The sequence below is a fragment of the Diceros bicornis genome, unplaced genomic scaffold (assembly GCF_020826845.1).
Source record: "Diceros bicornis minor isolate mBicDic1 unplaced genomic scaffold, mDicBic1.mat.cur scaffold_73_ctg1, whole genome shotgun sequence".
NCBI lineage: Eukaryota > Metazoa > Chordata > Mammalia > Perissodactyla > Rhinocerotidae > Diceros > Diceros bicornis.
The window spans coordinates 775,633-794,787 of record NW_026691615.1 but is presented as its reverse complement, the minus strand read 5'-3'; the positions used below and the strand labels follow the sequence as shown (position 1 = coordinate 794,787).

The 19,155-nt window shown below is 48.7% G+C and overlaps 1 protein-coding gene across 1 annotated transcript; it reads right to left on the bottom strand.

Annotated features, from left to right (window-relative positions):
• Positions 1 to 3,079: 3,079 nt before the first annotated feature.
• On the bottom strand, positions 3,080 to 7,433 carry CD209 (CD209 molecule). The gene is made up of 8 exons (XM_058537971.1): positions 7,428 to 7,433; positions 6,707 to 6,746; positions 6,516 to 6,602; positions 6,126 to 6,215; positions 5,667 to 5,753; positions 5,127 to 5,278; positions 4,273 to 4,385; positions 3,080 to 3,414 (listed from the first exon to the last, which is right to left on the bottom strand). The coding sequence occupies exons 1-8, from the start codon at positions 7,431 to 7,433 to the stop codon at positions 3,264 to 3,266; spliced, it is 726 nt and encodes a 241-aa protein (XP_058393954.1). The 3' UTR covers positions 3,080 to 3,263.
• Between the last annotated feature and the right edge of the window lie 11,722 nt (positions 7,434 to 19,155).

Sequence of the window (19,155 nt, the reverse complement as noted above, 5' to 3'; positions counted from 1 at the left end):
ATTGCGTAAGAATAGGCAAGAACTTTTTGATAGAGAAGAACACGCCTAGCAGATATCACAAATTATTGTAAGCTTGGCTTGTGTTTCCCCAGAAGCAGAGCCTGAGACAAGGGTTTGGTTACAAGTGGTTTATCTGGGAAGTGATCCCAAGAATTACAAGTAGAGGACCAGGTAAGTGGGACAGGGAAGGAAGGAAGCCAAGACAGGGGGCATGGATGGGCAAGTGGCTGTGCTGGGCAACTGAGGCTCAAACCCATTAGGGGCCTCTGGGAGATGATCTAGAACATTCTTCTGAGTTATTCTTCTGGTTGCAGGTTGGGTTTCCTGGGAAGCTGACTCTAAGTGAGAAGGAATATAGCATGCAGGTTGTTTATTGTGATATTATGATTTATAATAAGAAATACATATTTGGCACAGAGCTTCTAAAACCCTTGGAATTTCCTAAGTGATGAGAGAGGTAAAGGTACCTTTTGTTGTGTTAATGAGGTGACTTTTGGACCACATCTAAGGATGGCTGCTGGTTGCCAGTGGAGCCAACCATGTGATGAGAGGGTTGGAACTTTCAGTCCCATCTCCAACCTCCGGGGAGGGGAGAGGGGCTGGAGATTGAGTTCAATCGCCAATGGCCAGTGATTTAATCAATCACGCCTGTGTAATGAACCCCCACAAAAACCCAAAAGGATGGGATTCAGAGAGCTTCCAGGCTGATGAACACATGGAGTTTGGAGAGAAGGGCACACCTGGAGAGGGCATGGAAGCTCTGGGCCTCTTCCCCCATACCTTGCCCTACACGTCTCTTCCATCTGGCTGTTCCTGAATTACATCCTTTCATAATAAACTGGTAATATAGTAAGTAAACGTTTCTCTTTTTTATTTATCTATTTATTTATTTTTCCCCAAAAGCCCCAGTAGATAGTTGTATGTCATAGTTGCACATCCTTCTAGTTGCTGTATGTGGACATGGCCTCAGCATGGCCGGAGAAGCGGTGGGTCGGTGCGCGCCTGGGATCAGAACCTGGGCCGCCAGCAGCGGAGCGCACGTACTTAACCACTAAGCCACGGAGCCGGCCCAGTAAATGTTTCTCTGAGTTCTGTGAGCCACTGTAGCAAATTAATCAAACCAAAGGAAGTGGTCATTAGAAACTCTGATCTATAGCTGGTCAATCAGAAGCACAGGTGACAACTGGAACTTACAATTGGTGTCTGAGAGGGGGGACATTCTTGTAGGACTGAGCCCTTAACCTGTGGAATCTGACACTCTCTCCAGGTAGATGGTGTCCACATTGAGTTGAATTGTAGGACACCCAGCTTGTGTCAGAGGATTGCTCACATGTATGGGGAAACACCACCCCATGTTGGAACTGAGTGCAGAATCATTTTATTTATGAAGGAGCATCCTTGGGATCAGCATCTGCAGAAGGGTGAGAAGTCCGTGCAATTTTTTTACACCAAGCAATTCTCCAATTCTGACACCATCTACCTGGAGATAGCATCAGATCCCACAAGTTAAAGGGCTTGTTCCCACAAGGCTGATCCACATCAGATGCCGGCTGCAAATGGGGTACCCAGGCTACCCACACTTCTGCTTGATGACTTCGAATTTGGGGGTTCCCGTGACTCCCTCTCAGGTTCGGTAAGTTGTTGGAACAGCTCGCAGACCTCAGAAAAATACTTTGCTTACACTTACTGGTTTATTACAAAGGACGCAACTCGGAGACAGCCAAATGAAAGAGATGCACAGGGTAAGGTATAGGGGTGGAGGGGGTTCATGGAGCTTCCGTGCCCTCTCCAGGTGCGCCACCCTCCCAGCACCTTGAAGTGTTCACCAACCCGGGAGCTCATCAAATATCCTTGTTCGAGAGTTTTTGTAAAGCTCAATCTCCTCCCTGGAGGTCAGTAGGTGGGACTCAAAGTTCCAATCCTCTAATCACACATTTGATCTTTCTGGTGACCAGCCTTATCCTGAGGCTATCTAGGGATCCCATCTGAAGTCATCTCATCAGCATAAACTCAAGGGTGGTCAAAGAGGTTCGCTATGAATAACAAAAAACACTCCTTTTGAGCCAGCCCTGATTGCCTAGTGGTTAAAGTTCAGCACTCTCACCACTTTGGCGGCCTGGATTCCTTTCCCAGGTGCAGAACCACACCACTCATCTGTCAGTAGCCATGCTGTGGCGGCAACTCACATAGAAGAACTAGAAGGACTTACAACTAGGATATAAAACCGTGCACTGGAGCTTTGGGGAGGAAAGAAAAAAAAAAGAGGAAGAGTGGCAACAGATGTTAGCTCAGGATGAATCTTTCCCCGGGGAGAAAAGCAAAACAAAACAAAAAAAAAAACACCCCTTCCACTCAGCAAATTCCAAGGGTTGTAGAATCCCTGTGCCAGAAACAAAGATCAAATCTCTTTTTTCTTACACCACAGGAAGGAAGCAGGAGTGAGCAGGGGGAGAAGTTAAGCTGGGCAGGTCTGACAACAGCCCCTGCTGACTGCCTGGGGAGCTCTGAAACCGGAATGGTCCCCATGTTGGGCCAATATGGCCAGAGCTTTGTCCCCCTGCACTGGTGGTGAGCTGTGCCTGGAGGGGACACGACATTGGGCAAGGTGGCTTTCCAAAGCTGAGTCTATCTCCAAAGGGACTGACAGCCCTCCCAGCAGGTGGGGCAACACGTCCTTCCGTGAAGGGGGATCTGGGCAGCCCACTCCAGGGTCCACCTTGTCGTCAAGGGAGGAGGGAGCTGGGAGACATTTATGCCAACTCCCAGTGGTCATTGGTTGACTGGGGGCATTAATTCCCTGGTGTTTCCAGCCTTCAGGACGAGCTCCAGCCACCAGGGAAGGCCCCCTGTCAAGGGGGCAGGGGCTGGCAGATGGATGCTGGAAGGCGTGCATGGATGTGATAAAGGTCCAGTGGACGTGGCAGCTACACAGAGCTATCCAAACCGTGTGATCTTGGCAGCGAAAAGAGAGTAGATCCATGGAACACACAAGCCCTGATCGTATCCCACATCTGGTCAATTTATTAAACTCCAAGGAGCAAGGTGCCCAGAACTACAACCTCTGAGCTACGGGGAACCTTGAAGCATCAGAGGAAGCCGGGCCCGGGCCCATCGGGGATGAGAAATGTGCGAGGAAGGAGTCCAGAGCTTCTGCCAAGATCCGCAGACCAGGAGAAGAAACCCTGGTGTGAACATGGGTGAAGTTCTGCGGACCCAGCAGAGGTGGGGCTGGGGATGCAGGGGTCGAGGACAGAAACCAGCCTTTAGTCACTGGAGCAGGACGCCGCGGGCTTTTTGCAGACCCAGAATTTGCTGAGATCACACCTGGAGTCGTTCCAGCCTTTGTCCTTAAACTCCGCACAGTCTTCTTCCCCGCTGCTGTTGGGTTCTCCTTGGTTCCAATACTGCGCGAAGCTGCAAAGCCCACCCAGAGTGTGAGCCCCTGCCCCACTGTGTTCACCGTGTTTCTAGCTTCTGTTAACTTGATGCTTTCACATCTGCCCTGTGTGCATATGCCGGACACGCCTTATTCTGGAAAACCCGATGACAAGCCCAAGTCATCTTGCCTTGATCTCCTGCCTCCCCTGTTACCCCCACTTTGGGGAAGGGTCCTCCTCCCTGGAGCATGCTTTTCAAATAAAAACCAACCAGTCCAGAGCCCACACCGCCAGCCACATCCTTTATGGGGTCTCACTCTCAGGGCCACTACCCCTGCCCTGATCACCCCAGGACCAGGTCCCAGGCCGCTAGGAACAGCCCCTATGCCCCAGAGCCCACTGGAATTATTCAAACTAGCTCATCCTAAGCCTCCTATCCTGCCTCACCCTTTCCTTCCAGTGGGAACTAAAAGAAAGACTCTCGCCCACAGATCCCCCTCCCTCTGCCCTCTGACCCGCCCTGGTGCCTCCCCATGTGGCCCCCTGGTCACATGATGTGCATTCCCTCTCTTGGGATCTGTGACTATAACAAACTATCTTTTCAGTGGCAGTCTGATCTGTTGGCCTTACTATACCTCACATATTCCATTAACACACTATATTTTAAAACACCCACCCAGGCTGCACACTCCTCCCGAAGCTCCGATGGTAGAATGTGGGGCACCTGTCATCCTACCTGAACGTGGGTAGGTGAAGACAACCTTCCTCAACTCAGTGAAAATCCCAGACTCTTAGGGGGTCAGGGAGGCGGGGGAGGACTCCCAGGTAAATCTCACATCAGGGTTTCAGAACCCCATCCCCACCTGATGGAGTGGTCCCTGCTCCTGAGACTTACCTGGGCAACAGGGGCGAACCATCCAGCCAGTGCCACGTGCCTTCGTGTTTCAGGTCTGAGAGCCCCATCCAGGTCAAGCGGTTATACCCGGAAGCCTGCAGCTGCAGGAAGTTCTGGGGGGTGTAGAGGAGAAGTCAGAAGGGAGCTCTGCCCCTTCTCCACCCTGACTTTCTGGGCTCAGCCTCTCCCCAGTCTCTTGGTAGGAAGTTCCTCTTTCAGTCTGACCTTCAGCCTTCTAGTACGCCAGATCCTATGCTCAGGGTGTCTGAGTATCTCTCACATCTGTATCCTATGAGCACGTATGTTCTGACTTGCAGACATAGGTGCACAGCTGGTGTCTACTATATGTTTATGTATTTTACGTGTGCTAAGCATGTCCTCATGAACTTACTCATGACAGGAGTTTAATGTGCTGGAACCAGATCAAACCAGCTCATGAGAGCTGATCATGTGTGTCTCTTTTCAGCTCTGCATTGAGTGAAGTCACGTGACAGCTCAAAATCTGCCACGGTGGGAGGATTTACGCCAGGGAAATTAGCAAATGCTCCAAATCAGGACTTCCTTTCCCCCCCACAGAGAGCGAGTTGTTAAACACTTGCCAGCACACCACTGGGGTTTACTTAAATTTTGTGGGTTTATGTGTTTCCCAAAACACTCATACACGTTCAGATCTTGTCTGTATCCCCGTGCAAGGCGCCAACCTGGGACCCCCTCATTCATATCCTTCCCTTCCCACCTTTCCAAGTGGAGTAAGCCGGTTCTCTTCCAGAAAATCCCCTGTGCCATCTCTCCCCCAGGTAGCCAGTGGCCAGATGCATGCCCCAGGCCAGGTGGGGACCCCCCGACAGGCGTACCTGCTCCTCGGCACTTTTGATGACAACGAGTTGAGCCCCTACTTCCTCGCAGGCTGTCACAGAGTCGTGCCAGTTCCGTTGGGAGTCAGAGAAGAAGTAGCAGTTTTCTTGGAAGGACCTCCACCCCCAGGGACAGGGGCGGCACAGAAGGGCTGCTGGGGGAGGCGGGTCAGGGCTGGGACCCAGATCGGAACGCCCCTATCTCTGTATCCACCAAGAGAGTCGGGGGCCCTGCTTGATTCTACACCCCACAGGGGCTATTCCCCCCTCCACCTCCCGAGACCCTCCTTCAGCCCCAGAACTCAAGAGTCCTGGCCCCCATCTCCTCCAGACCTGGAGCTCAGAACAGGAGACTGGCTTAACTTGGTGCCTACTGTGTGCCTGGTGCCCCCGGGAACACCAAGTGCAATCATCCTTGTTATTCTCTGCTCTTATTTCACGGGTGAGGAGACAGGTTCAGAGAGCAGCAGTGACTCAAGCAGAGTCACACCCCACAGGAGACGCTTCTGGGCCCTAGGACCCCCGGGTTTGGCTGCTCACCGATTCTAGCCTTCAGCTGGGTCAGTACTTGGTGGATCTCCTCCTGACTCGAATGCTCCAACCCCTGGGCCCTGGGGACTTTGGAGACTGTACCAAGAAATAAAGAAACTGCAATTATTAAACACCCAGTGTGTGCCATGCCCTGCCTGGACCCTCCGATCATTGTTTCTGAGAGTCAAGGTCTTGGTTAATCCTATTTGAAGATGAGGAAAACTGACATCCAGAGAAGGCTGGACCAGGAAGGTGGATGGAGCCAGGACTCCCCTCCTCTCCTTCCCCTTCCATCCTCCCCTGCACCAGGGGCTGTGGGAGACCACCCAACAGCTGACCAGGGAAACCCAGAGGCACCTGAGTCCTGGCTTTCACTCCCCCTCCCTCCTGGACCTGGAACCCCAAGGCTGTGTCTGCAGCCAAAGGGTCCAGGCTGGGTACCCCCAACCCTCGGGGCCTGCCCCTGACCTTGGACAAGGATGGCCACCAGCAGCCCTGCGAAGAGCATAAGACAGAGGAACAGCAGCACCAAGGGGGCCCGGCCCTGCCTCAGACACCCTGAGGGAGAGAAGATGGGTGGTTCCAGCATACCGGAGTCTTTGCCTCAGCCTGCCCCGGGGATAGCCTGTCCCCCAGCCTCCACATCCCAGGACCCAGGAGTCCAGGCCCCCAGCCTCTACCTCCCCAGGACCCAGGAGTCCAGACCCCCAGCCTCCACCTCCCCAGGACCCAGGAGTCCAGGCTCCCAGCCTCCACCTCCCCAGGACCCAGGAGTCCAGGCCCCCTGCCCAATCTCCCCAGGACCCAGGAACCTGGGAGCAGTCATTCCCTGCTCCCCATCCCCGCATTCTGTCCTACCTGGGAAGTTCTTGAAGCCATGAATCTGTGGAAATCCAGAGCCTCTGGGGGAAAGTCTGTTCCCACTGGTTATCAGCTCTTGCTCATCTAAATGGGCAGAGCACCGCCTCAGAGCCTGGGCCAGCTGATCTCAGAGCTAGCCATCCCCTTACCCACCTCCCCAAGATCCCGGAGTCCCAGCCCAGTCTCACCCAGCGCCATCGGTTCCTGGGAGTCAGGCTTGTCCACCCACTGTCTCCAAATGCCTCATCTGGACCCCTGGGAACCACAGCTTTTATTTTCCACCCTATAATACTCTATCCCTAAAGCTACTTTGATTCAGGAAGAGAAACAGGGAACTGGGCAGTGAAACATTCATTGGAAGGGCTAGAGGGAGAGATTAGAGCTTCTGACACGAAACAAGATGGGCTGGACCTTCCAAGAATTCTAGGGAGGTGCCGGGGGGTGGCCCGGGGTTGACAGCGAGAAGGACTGGTCCACTCCTGGCACGGCCGGGCTGTGGGATGCTTTTGATGAAATCCAATAACATAGACTGTAAGGCTAATGTGTTATGCCTCTTCCACTTAGGGCAGGGGTGGGCAGAAAGTGCCCCTAATCTTCCTGGAACCAAATCCCCTCTGACCTCAGTGCTCTGCTGTCTTGGCTTCCCGATGTCCTCCTCATGGCGATTTCTGCTGACTTTGAGAGTTGGAGCTGAATCATCATTGCTTACGTTTATTTAATTTCTACTATAGTTGGGCACTTTTCTAACTACTTTGTATATGAATTCATTTAATCTTCCCACCCCTGGGTAGATAATATGGCCTCCATTTTACAGATAGGGGACACTGAAGCACAGAGAGGTTAGGTCACTGGCCTAAGGTTACACAGCTGGTAAATAATGGAGCTGGGATTTGAATATGGACAGTCCACCTCCATAGTCCACACTGTTATCCAAAGATAACAAATAGTATCAAGGAGGAAACAGAAAGGTCTATAGAAGCTTTATTCGTAATAGTTTCAAACTGGACAAACCCAAGTGGCCACCAGCAGGTGACTGAGAAAAAAAACTGGGGCATATCCACACAGTGGAATACAATATAGCAATGAAAAAGCAAACGATGAATACATGCAATAACATGAATGAATCCCACAAGAGAGTAAAAGAACCCAGACATAAAGAGAATATACTATAAGATTTTATTTTATGTGAATCAAGAACAGGCAGAGCTAAGCTTTGGTGGGAACTCAGAATGGGGGTTACCTGGATGGGGGGTGGAGATTGACCAGGAGGGAGATGTGGTGTCTTCTGTGTGCTGCAAATGTTCTACATTTTGGTCTGAGAAGTGGTTACACAGGTGTATTCATCTGTAAAAGTTTCTTGAGCAGTGCACTTAAGATAAAATGACATAGATGTATGCAGTATCCCCCCTTATCTGTGGTTTCACTTTCCATGGTTTCAGTTACCCGTGGTCAACTGCAGTCTGAAAATATTAAATGGAAAATTCCAGAAATAAACAATTCACAAGTTTTCAATTGTGCACCATTCTGAGCAGTGTGATGAAATCTCCTGCCGACCCGGGACGTGAGTCATCCCTTTGTCCAGCGTGTTCACACTGTATACACCACCTTTCCGTTAGTCACTTAGTGGCCGACTCGGTTATCAGATCGGCTGTTGTGATATCACAGTGCTTGTGTTCAAGTCACTCTTATTTTACTTAATAACGGCCCTGAAGCACAAGAGCAGTGATGCTGGCAATTTGGATATGCCGAAGAGAAACCGTCAAGTGCTTCCTTTAAGTGAAAAGGTGGATGTTACTGCAATAAACAAAAAATTAAAAAAATAATAAAATAAGATAAAAAATAAAAATAAATAAATAAATAAATAAATAAATAAAAAGAAAGAAAAGGTGGAGGTTCTCAACTTCATAAGGAAAGAAAAAAAATTGTATGCTGAGGTTGTTAGGATCTCCGGTAAGAACGAATCTTCTATCTGCGAAATTGTGAAGAGGAAAAAGAAATCCAGGTTATTTTTTGCTGCCACAGCTCAAATATGCATGTATAGGAAAAAACATAGTATATATTTAGGGTTTGGTACTATCCACGGTTTCAGGCACCCACTGGGGGTCTTGGAACGTATCCCCCATGGATGAGGGGGGACCACTGTACACACATATTGCACCAATGCCAGCTTCCTAGATTTAACTATAGTTATGCACGATGTGATGAAAATAATAAGAATAATAAGAAGTTTTCACATATTGAGGTATATGGGGAAGCCATTCTGGTTTAAACATGATTTGGCCTAAAACTTGTTCTCCCCAGAGCAGCCTGACTTATGGCCCGCCAAACATGTGTTGTACGTCTGCTTCAAACATTTTCCCAAAGCAAAGAACGCACTCTTTAAAGATAGGGACGTGGTGGGAGTGCAGACTGGTGCAGCCACTATGGAAAACAGTATGGAGAGTCCTCAAATAATTAAGGATAGAACTACCACATGATCCAGCCATTCCACTGCTGGGTGTTTATCCAAAGAGCATGAAAACACGTATGCATAAAGATACATGCACCCCGGTGTTCATCGCAGCGTTATTCACAATAGCGAAGACATGGAAGCAACCTAAGTGCCCATCAAGGGATGAATGGACAAAGAAGATGTGGTATATACGCACTGGAATACTACTCAGCCATAAGAAACGATGAAATCCAGCCATTTGTGACAACATAGATGGACATTGAGGGTATTATGCTAAGCTAAATAACTCAGAGGGAGAAAGTCAAATACCATATGATCTCACTCATAAGTAGAAGTTAAAACAACAACAAACAATCACATAGAGACAGAGATTGGATTGGTGGTTACCAGAGGGGAAGGGGGGAGGGAGGAGGGGAAAAAAGATGATTAGGCACATGTGTGTGGTGATGGATTGTAATTAATATTTGGGTGGTGAACATGATGTAATCTACACAGAAATAGAAGTATAATGGTGTACACCTGAAATTTATACAACGTTATAAACCAATGTGATGGCAATAAAATTTAAAAAATAAAAATAAATAAATAAATAAAAAGCATTTGGCACTTAAAAACAAAGAAAAAAGATAGGGACGAATGCCTCCCCCTCTCTGACGCCGATACTAGTACTTCTTTGAAGACGAGCTTTTCTTATCAGAGAACCAAAGTCAAGTTCACCTGCTGTGTGAGAGCTAAACTGCAGCAAAACATCTGCTTGTGACTTTGGGGGGAAAATTGTATTCCTGTGATGCTTGATGTATGTTCTTTGTTCTGAAACGGTATATAACCATGCTGTAAACCACGCTTCCCCAGAGTGCTTATTCCCTGGTGGAGATTGCACTTCCGGGCTAGTCCTCAGCTTGGCTCAATAAACATCACCTTATCTTTCCAATCTATAGATTGGTTATTGATTATTGGCATCAACAGATGTAACCATTGGGGAAAGCTGGGTAAAGGGTACACAGGACCTCTCTGTGCTCTCTTCACAACTTCCTGTGACCCTATCATTTTCTTTTTTAAAGATTTTATTTATTTATTTATTTTCCCCCCAAAGCCCCAGTGGATAGTTGTATGTCATAGCTGCACATCCTTCTAGTTGCTGTATGTGGGACACGGCCTCAGCATGGCCGGAGAAGCAGTGTGTTCGGGCGTGCCTGGGATCCGAACCCAGGCCGCCAGCAGCAGAGCGCGAGCGCCTAACCGCTAAGCCACGGGGCCGGCCCTGTGACCCTATCATTATTTCAAAACGAAAAAGTAAGAAAAACATTTAACAATCAAAGAAGAGTACTTTTTTGTAATTTAAGGCTATTAAACTCAGTAAAATATTTCATGTATGAACTAAATTTCGCACTTAACCAAAATATTACACAGTGAAATTTTCATTCTTTTTTAAATGTCACTGTTTTAAATTGTAAACAGGAATTAAAAACATCAAGAGGTCACATAGAACGAGAGTAACTCCAATTGTGGGGTTTTTTTCCACGTTTACAATCACTGAGACCTTGTTATATATTTCAACTCTGCCTTTTAAATAGGAGAATCTATAGGATCGCAGGGATTGGAAACCTGAACTGTGCCCTAAGGGAGCCAAATCTGTGATTCCAAATCTATGCAAACTCTCTGTTTGTAGCTCAACCTTGCTAATCATTGGAGAAACGCAAAGCAAAACCATGAAATATCACCTCACATCCATTAGGGTGACTACTATAAAAAAAAAAAAAAAAGAAAGAGGAGAAAATAACAAGTTTTAGCAAGGAATTTACATAGAGAAATTGGAACCCTCATGCATTGCTGGGGGGAATATAAAATGGTGCAGCTGCTGTGGAAAACAATCTGGCTGTTCCTCAAAAAATTAAATTTAGAATTACCCTATGAGTCAGCAAGTGCATTTTTAGGTATACATCCCTAAAATTTGAAAACAGGAACTCAGACATATACTTGTACACCCATGTTCACAGCAGCATTATTCACAATTTCCAAAAGGTAGAAAGGACCCCAAAAGTCCATTGACGGGTGAATAAATAAACAAAATGTGGTCCATCCATACAATGGAATATTATTCAGCCTTCAAAAAGACTAAAGTCCTAACACAGGCTACAACATGGATGAACCGTGAGGACATAAAGCTTAGTGAAATAAGACAGTCACAAAATGAAAAATACTGTGTGATTCCACTCATAGGAGGTCCCTAGAGGAGTCATATCTATAGAGACAGAAAATAGGATGATGGGGGCCAAGGGCTGGGGGAGGGGGATGGGGAGTCAGTGTTTAATGGGGTCAGAGTTTCAGTTTGGGAAGAAGAGAAAGTTCTAGTGATGGATAGTGATGATGGCTACACAACATTGTGAACGTACACTTAAAAATGGTTAACATGATCAATTTTATGTTATATATATTTCGCCACAATAAAAAAAGTTTTTTTTTTTAAAACTGTGTGACAGTGAGTCTGCAGATGTCAGCAGTTGATGGTACATGTGAGAGTTCTGAGAATTAACTTCCATGTAGGAGAAAGTAATAAAAATGTGCTCACTTGGGGGCTGGCCCCGTGGCTTGGCAGTTAAGTGTGCGCACTCCGCTACTGGCCACCGGGGTTCGGATCCCGGGCGCGCACCAACCCACCACTTGTCTGGCCATGCTGAGACCGCGTCCCACATGCAGCAACTAGAAGGATGTGCAACTATGACATGCAACTATCTACTGGGGCTTTGAGGAGAAAAAGGGGAAAAAAAGAGGAGAATTGGCAATAGATATTAGCTCAGGGCTGGTCATCCTCAGCAAATAGAGGAGGATTACCATGGATGTTAGCTCAGGGCTGATCTTCCTCACACACACACAAAAAAATGTGCTCACTTGAAGCTCACATATAATGCTATTCAAACTCAACAGTTGCTGATGGGTCATGGAGAGTGACTGCCAATGGATACAGAGTTTCTTTTGGGGATGATAAGAATGTTCTGGAATTAGATAGTGGTGATGGGAGCTGCCACTGACTCGCTCCCAGCGGACTCCGTCTCCAAACATTCCAGACCCTGGATCAGATCCTGGAGGCAAGAAGAGAACAGGATGAGAGGAAAGAAAGAGTGTTTCTGGACCCCAACTGGGGTCCACCTTGGGGCGTGTGAGTGTGAGGTGAAACATCATCTCTAACACATGGCGCCACTGCCCTTCCTGGCCTCGCTCCCTGCCCAGTCACAGCCTCTTCCCACAGGCTTCTCCCATCTGCTCTTGTTTTGATTCCTGAGTGGGGGTGGAGTTTGGAGCAGAACAGAGTGGGGACATGAAAGAGGCCGTCCCAAGAAAGGAAAGAAGGAAAGGAGACAGCAGATGTGGGTGACCGCAAAGCCAAGGGGGGGCCAAGGGCTGGGCACTCTTGGTGAGCCCAGCCCGACTGTGGGGTCCTGGGGGCTTGGCTGGGGTGGGGGTGGCAGCTGAGGTTCCGAGGTGGGTGGACAGGCAGACTGAGTAGACGCCCAGCTGGCGGGTTCGGTGGGGATAGAAACAACAGCTGAAGGACAGAGCTTTTCCCCAAAGACCATGGATCCCAACAGGCAAGTAGCCCAAAGGGTCAGGCCGGTAGTGTGGGTGAGTCAGGGGTGAGAGAGGTCAAAGATGGGGGCCCAGACTCCTGGGTCCTGGGAGGTGGAGGCTGGGGGCCTGGACTCCTGGGTCCTGGGAGGGGTGGCTGGGGACGTGGACTTCTGGGTCCTGGGGAGAGGGAGGCTGGGGACGTGGAGTCCTGGGTCCTAGGAGGTGGGGTTTGGGGACAGGCTGTCCCTGCGGCAGGCTGAGGCAAGGACTCAGGCATGCTAGAACCATCCATCTTCTCTCCGTCAGGGTGTCTGGGGCAGGGCTGGGCACCCCTGGTGCTGCTGTTCCTCTGTCTCTTGATCTTCGCAGGGCTGCTGGTGGCCACCCTTGTGCAAGGTCAGGGGCAGGCCCCGAGGGTTAGGGGCTCCCAGGCCTGGACCCTTTGGCTGCAGACACAGCCTGGGGTGTCCAGGTCCAGGAGGGGGTGGGGTTAAGGCCAGGACTCAGGTCCCTCTGGGTTTTCCTGGTCGGCTGTTGGGTGGCCTCTTCCACAGCCCCTCCCACCTCCAGTGCAGGGGAGCGGGGAGAGGGGCAGAGGAGCGGGGGGAGTCTGCCCCTGGAATTCTAGCTCTCTGTCCCTCCGGCGGCAGCCCTCTCAAGGGGGGGGAGTCAGTTTCTTCGTACTAAAATGCAAACGTTTTGACTATCGGGAGCCCCGCTGTGGCTCCGGTGTAGGGCTGGCATCCTCTCAGCATTTGATAAGCTCACTGTCTTTCCACTTGCCACAGTCTCCAAGCCCCAGCTGCTCCCAGGAGACCCAGGAACAGCTGCACTGGGACCATGGCCAGATCCTCCAGGAACTGACCCTGCTGAAGGCTGGGTCCCGTGAGTGGCTGGCCACTGGCGTCCTGGGGCCTGAGAGGGACCAAGTGCTGTGTGACTTTGCTCAAGTCGCTGTCCGTCTCTGAGCCTCCTTTGCCTCATCTATGAAATGGAGACAACAGGCACAGTGCATAGGCTCAGACACACATACACAGTAAGTGCCCCACTACAGCAGGCGTGCCTGTCTGTTCTGGTCTTCAAGGACCCCAGCTGCTCCCAGGCTGGGGGGAGGCAGGTGCCAGGACCCTGCAGGGAGGGTCTGAGACAGTGCAAAGCTGTGTGTGACGTGGGGTCACAGGCCAGGCTTGGGTGTGAGGAGCAGACATAGGTGTAGGTGCCCAGACCTGGTTACCAGCCCCGACCTCTCCCCCGCCGGCCTGTGCAGCCCTGCTCCTGGGGATGGAAGCCCATTCTGACCAGCTGCTACTTCTTCTTGGAGATGAAGAAGACCTGACAGGAATCCACAGAGGCTTGTGTAGACTTGAAGGCCCAGCTGGTGTTTGTGGACTTGGAGGAAGAGGAGGTACACACGGCCGGGGGGACCCGGCTCTGCCTGGGGCATGCACCTGGCCAACAGCTGTGCCAGGAGGTTATGGTAAGGAGGGGCCTCTGGGAAGAGGGAGGAAGCGGGATGAACACAAGGCCCCCCACCTGCGCCAGAGTGACCCCCATGTGGATGAGCCTACATATAAGGAAGATGTGAACACACACTTGGAGTTACACGTGCACATCGCCGAAGGGTGGGCGTGCCCTCAGGTCAACGTATTGGAACACCCGTGAAGGGGCATAGACAGCATGCACTGCGTTAGGATGGCTTCTGCTAGAAGCCGCCCTCAGACGAGGATTAGGGGGCGAGAGGTTTACCTGGGAGGTAATGATGCCAGGAGGCAGCAGGAGGGGAGGGGGGACAGGACTGCTGTGACATCACCGGGACCTCCCTCCCGCTGGGGATGGAACTGTGGGAGACTCTGCAGAGCATGACTCAGAGTTGTCTCTCCCAAGGAGAGAGGGATGTGGGGGGACTAATCCACCCATATCTGCCGGTCATTGGCTCAGGGCTGCCCCCAGGAAGGTCAACTTCCCGCCACTCCCGGCCTGGGTGGAGTGAGAACTGAGCACACTCCTGAGGCCAGAGGAACCCCGAGGGGTGGCAGGAGCAGTGGGGAAGGGGAGCCACAGGTGTGTCCAGGAAGGGAGAGTACCCAGGTGGTGCAGGTGGGGCCCCGACCACAGCTACTGCACACAAGGTCCCACAGGAGCCCTCTTAAGCAGAGGTCAACAAACTTTTCCTCAAAAGGATCAGATTGTCAATATTTTCAGGCTCTGTCGCAACTGCTCCCCTCTGCCATTGTATCATGAAAAGCGGCCAGAGACAATATGGCTGTGTGCCAGTAAGACTTTACTTACGGCGCAGACATGTGGATTTCCTGTCGTTTACATGTGTCACAAAAGATAATTCTTCTTTTGGGTCTTTTCAACCGTTTAAAAGTGTAAACCCCGATCTTAGTTCTCGGGCTGTACAGAAACGGGCCTCGGGCGGGGTTTGGTCGTGGGGCCACTGTTTGCCAACTCCTTCTCTAGACCAGCGTTGTCCAGTAGAGTATCCCATGGTGGTGGGAATATCCTCTGTCTGCACCTCTGCTACAGCGGGCACTGGCCAAGTATGGTTATCAAGCACGCGAAATGTGGCCAGCGCAACCGAGGAACTGAAACTCTTTTATTTTATTATAATTCATTTCAATTTAAATAGCCTCATGGCTGTGGGTGAAGATGGTCCAAAGGCACAAACTTCCACTTATAAGATGGATGAGTCCTGGGGATGTAATGTCCAGCATGGTGACTACAGTTAACACTACCGTACTGTGTATTTGACAGTTGCTAAGAGAGTAGATCTTCAAAGTTCTCGTTACAAAGAAAAAAAATTTGTAACTATGTGAGGCGATGGATACTAACTAGACTTATTGTGGTGATCATTTTGCAATATATACATATGTCAAATCATTATGTTGTACCCCTGAAACTAATACAATGTTGTGTGTCAATTATATCTCAATAAAACTGGAAAAAAATTTCATAATAATAAATAGCCACATGCGGTGAGTGCCTCCCATATCGGGCCATACAACTGTAGAGTCTAGAATCTAGACTGGCTATTGTAGATGAACGTTTCTGAACACTCGTAAGCCCACATGTAAGAACACCCATATTCCTCTATGAACACCTGTGTGAACCTGGGTAAACACAGGTAAGCCACACCCTTTTATTGGCAGGGATGGTGGTAAGAACTTCCTGCAAAAGAGACAGGGAGTTCTGGCCAGCATGGCATTGACAGGGATCCTCCCTGACCCCAGCTCCATCTTCACCCTCTCCCAGGCTTTCCTGAAAGCACTGAAGAAAGACAAGAGCTATTGGATTGGACTCAATGGCTTCAGAGGGGAGAACTCCTAGGAGAGGCTGGACCAGATCCCCCTCCAGTCCAGGTGCTCAGAGAAGGATGGAACTCTTACTTGGGACCTGTGGCCCTCAAATCTAAGGGCTCATTAGAATCCCACGGGACATGGGATTTTTTATTTTCTTTTTATTGAGATATGTCACCATTTTAAAGTGTACAATTCAGTAGTGTTCAGTATCTTCACAAGGATGTGCAATGATCCATACTATCTAATTCCAGAACATTTTCATCATGCCAAAAATAACCCATTAGAGTTACCCCTCATTTCCTCCCCCTCCAGCCCCTGGAAACCACCACTCTTTCTGTCTCTGTTGATCTGCCTATTCTAGACGTTTCATATAAACGGAATCATACACTTTGTGGCCTTTTGTGTCTGGCATCTTTTACTTAGCATAATGTTTTCAGGCTTCACCCATGTTGTAGCATGTGTCAGAACTTCATCCTTTTTCATGGCTGAATAATATTCCATCATATGGATGGCCCACATTTTATTCATCCACTCGTCAGTTGATGGACACCTGGGTTGTTTCCACTTTGGGGCTATTATGAATCATGCTACTACGAACACTCATGTCCAGATTTTTGTGTGGGATGTATGTTTTCATTTCTCTTGTGCATATACCTAGGAGTGGAATTGCTGGATCCTATGGTAACTCGATGTGTAAATTTTTGAGGACATGCCAAACTGTTTTCTGAAGTAGCAGCACCATTATACAATCCTACCTGCTTTGCAGGAGGGTTTCAGTGTCTCCACATCCTCACCAACACTTGTTATTATCTCTTTAATTCTAGCCACCCAGGTGGGTGTGAAGTGATATCTCATTGTGGTTTTGATTTTCATTTCCCTTGGGGGCACTTATTAAAAACGCAGATTCCTAACCCACTCCCAAGAGAGTCCAATTCAGCGAGTCTGGGATGAGACCAAGAGAACTAGAAAGGGTCCTTTCTTTTCTGATAACTAGTTTTAACTTCTCATTCAAGTCCCCGTTTCCTCCTGGTGGCAAAACATTTCATCACAACGGAACACACATTCAACCCGTGACGTGGGATGAAGCTAAGACTATGGAAGGACAGATGGACAGGCATGAGGTGCTTTGCAGCATCATTGAGCTGCTAAGGCTCATTGTAAACAGGACTCACGGTTACCCAAGTCAACTAATCATTTGTTCACTTGTTCACACCTGTTTGTGTTGTTCTTCTGTTACTTACAACTAGATACATCCTGACTGACACACCCTCACAGCTGAAAGGGACAAGGCTGGTTGTGAACCCTAAACGTGGAGATAATTCAAAACTCCTGCTTTTAGGAACAGAGTGAGAGGCATGTGTCTTAATCAGCTTGGGCTGCAATAAGAAAAAAAAATGGAGTGGGAGCTTAGACAGCATACATTTATTTCTCACAGTTCTGGGGGCTAGAAGTCCAAGATCAAGGTGCCAGCAGATTCGGTTCCTGGTGAGGGCTCTCTTCCTGACTTGCAGACGGCCACCTTCTCACTGTGCCCTCACGCGGCAGAGAGAGGGAACTCTGGTGTCTCCTCTTCTTCCTATAAGGGCACTAATCACATCATGAGGGCCCTACCCTCATTACTTATCTAAACCTAATTACCTCCCAAAGGCCCCACCTCCAAATACTATCACAATAGGGGTTGAGGCTTCAACATATGAATTTTGGGGGGAGACACAAACACTCATCCATAATAGCATGTTAACGACAGCCATGGGGTGCTTTAGTTGGGAATAAATAACAAAGCCCTTTACACTGGTCTTTCTGCCCATTGGGGTCTAGAAATTTCCGTCTGATGTCGGCAAGAAAAGATGAAAGTGGGATTGCCCTACAGAGATGGAACTTCGCAACTAACAATCCGCAGATGGCGGCCACAGTTGATCATTTGAGAAGAGTCACAGGAGACGTTTTGCTGAAGTTTAGCACATACACAACAGGTCAGCTTGACTTTGGTTCTCTGGAAGAAAAGCTTGTCTTCAAAGAAGTACTAGTATCAGTGTCAGAGACAGGAAGACGTTCATCCTCATCTTTGAAGAGTGCATTCTTTGCTTTGGGAAAATGTTTGAAGCAGATGTACAATGCATGTTTGGTGGGCCATGAGTCAGGCTGCTCTGAGAAGAACAAGTTTGAGGCTGAATCAGATTTAAACCAGAATTGCTTCCCTATATACACCAATATGTGAAGACTTCTTGTTATTCTTATTATTTTCATCAGATTCAACATCCTCATAGGTCCAAATGGGCTGACCAGGACAGAGGGGATTTAGCGAAATACTCACTTCTTTTTAATTGTGGTACAATACACGTAACACAAAATTTACCACTTTAAAGTAAATAATTCAGTGAATTGTGAATTCACATTCACAATGTGGTGTAACCATCACCACTGTCTAGATCCAGATCTTTTTCACCATCCCAAGGGGAAACCCGGGAGCCATTAGCGATCACTCCCCATTCCCCCTCCTGCAGCCCCTGGCAACCACTAATCTGCTTTCTGCCTCTACAGATTTTCCTGTTTTGGAAATTTCATATAAATGGAATCACATGTGGCCTTTTGTGTCTGGCTTCTTTTACTGAGAATCATGTTTTCAAAGTCCACCTATGTTATAGCATGTGTCAGAACTTCATTCCTTTTTATGGGTCAATAATATTCCATTGTATGGATACACCATATTTTGTTTATCCATTCATCAGTTGATGGGCATTTGAGTTGTTTCCTCCTTTTGGCTATTTTGAATAGTGCTGAAATATTAACTTTTACTTAACTTTTCCTGGGTACTCTGTGTGTCTAGTAATACCAGTTGCGTTTACTGATGCCATAATCTCTGTTTGCCCACATCTCACCCTCCACTGTAGACCCCCGCTTGGCTGTGGCCAATTTTCAGGCTGGCAAATAAAGTCGACTCAATTGGGAGGCCCCTGTAAGCCTAGAAAAATACTACCAATGCTACTCATGCCCTTTGGCGTTTTCACATTATCCATCTGTATCAGGACAGCTATGAAAAACCTTCAAGTGTCCCACAATGGTGAGGTCTACCCGTCTCCCAAATATTTCCTCCCCAAACAATGCAGAACAATAACAGGAGAAAGCAAAGTGACACAAAACCATGTTGTTGGCCACACACGAAGACAGAGAATGCCAAAATTTAGAAGAACTATGAGGAAAAGAGGAAAACCACAGAATCGCAGCAAGATCCCTCATTCCTCTGCTCCACCCCTGCTCCAGAGGCAATGGAGAAAGTCTGCAGGGAATGCAAAAAAGGGAAGTGGAAAAGAATCTA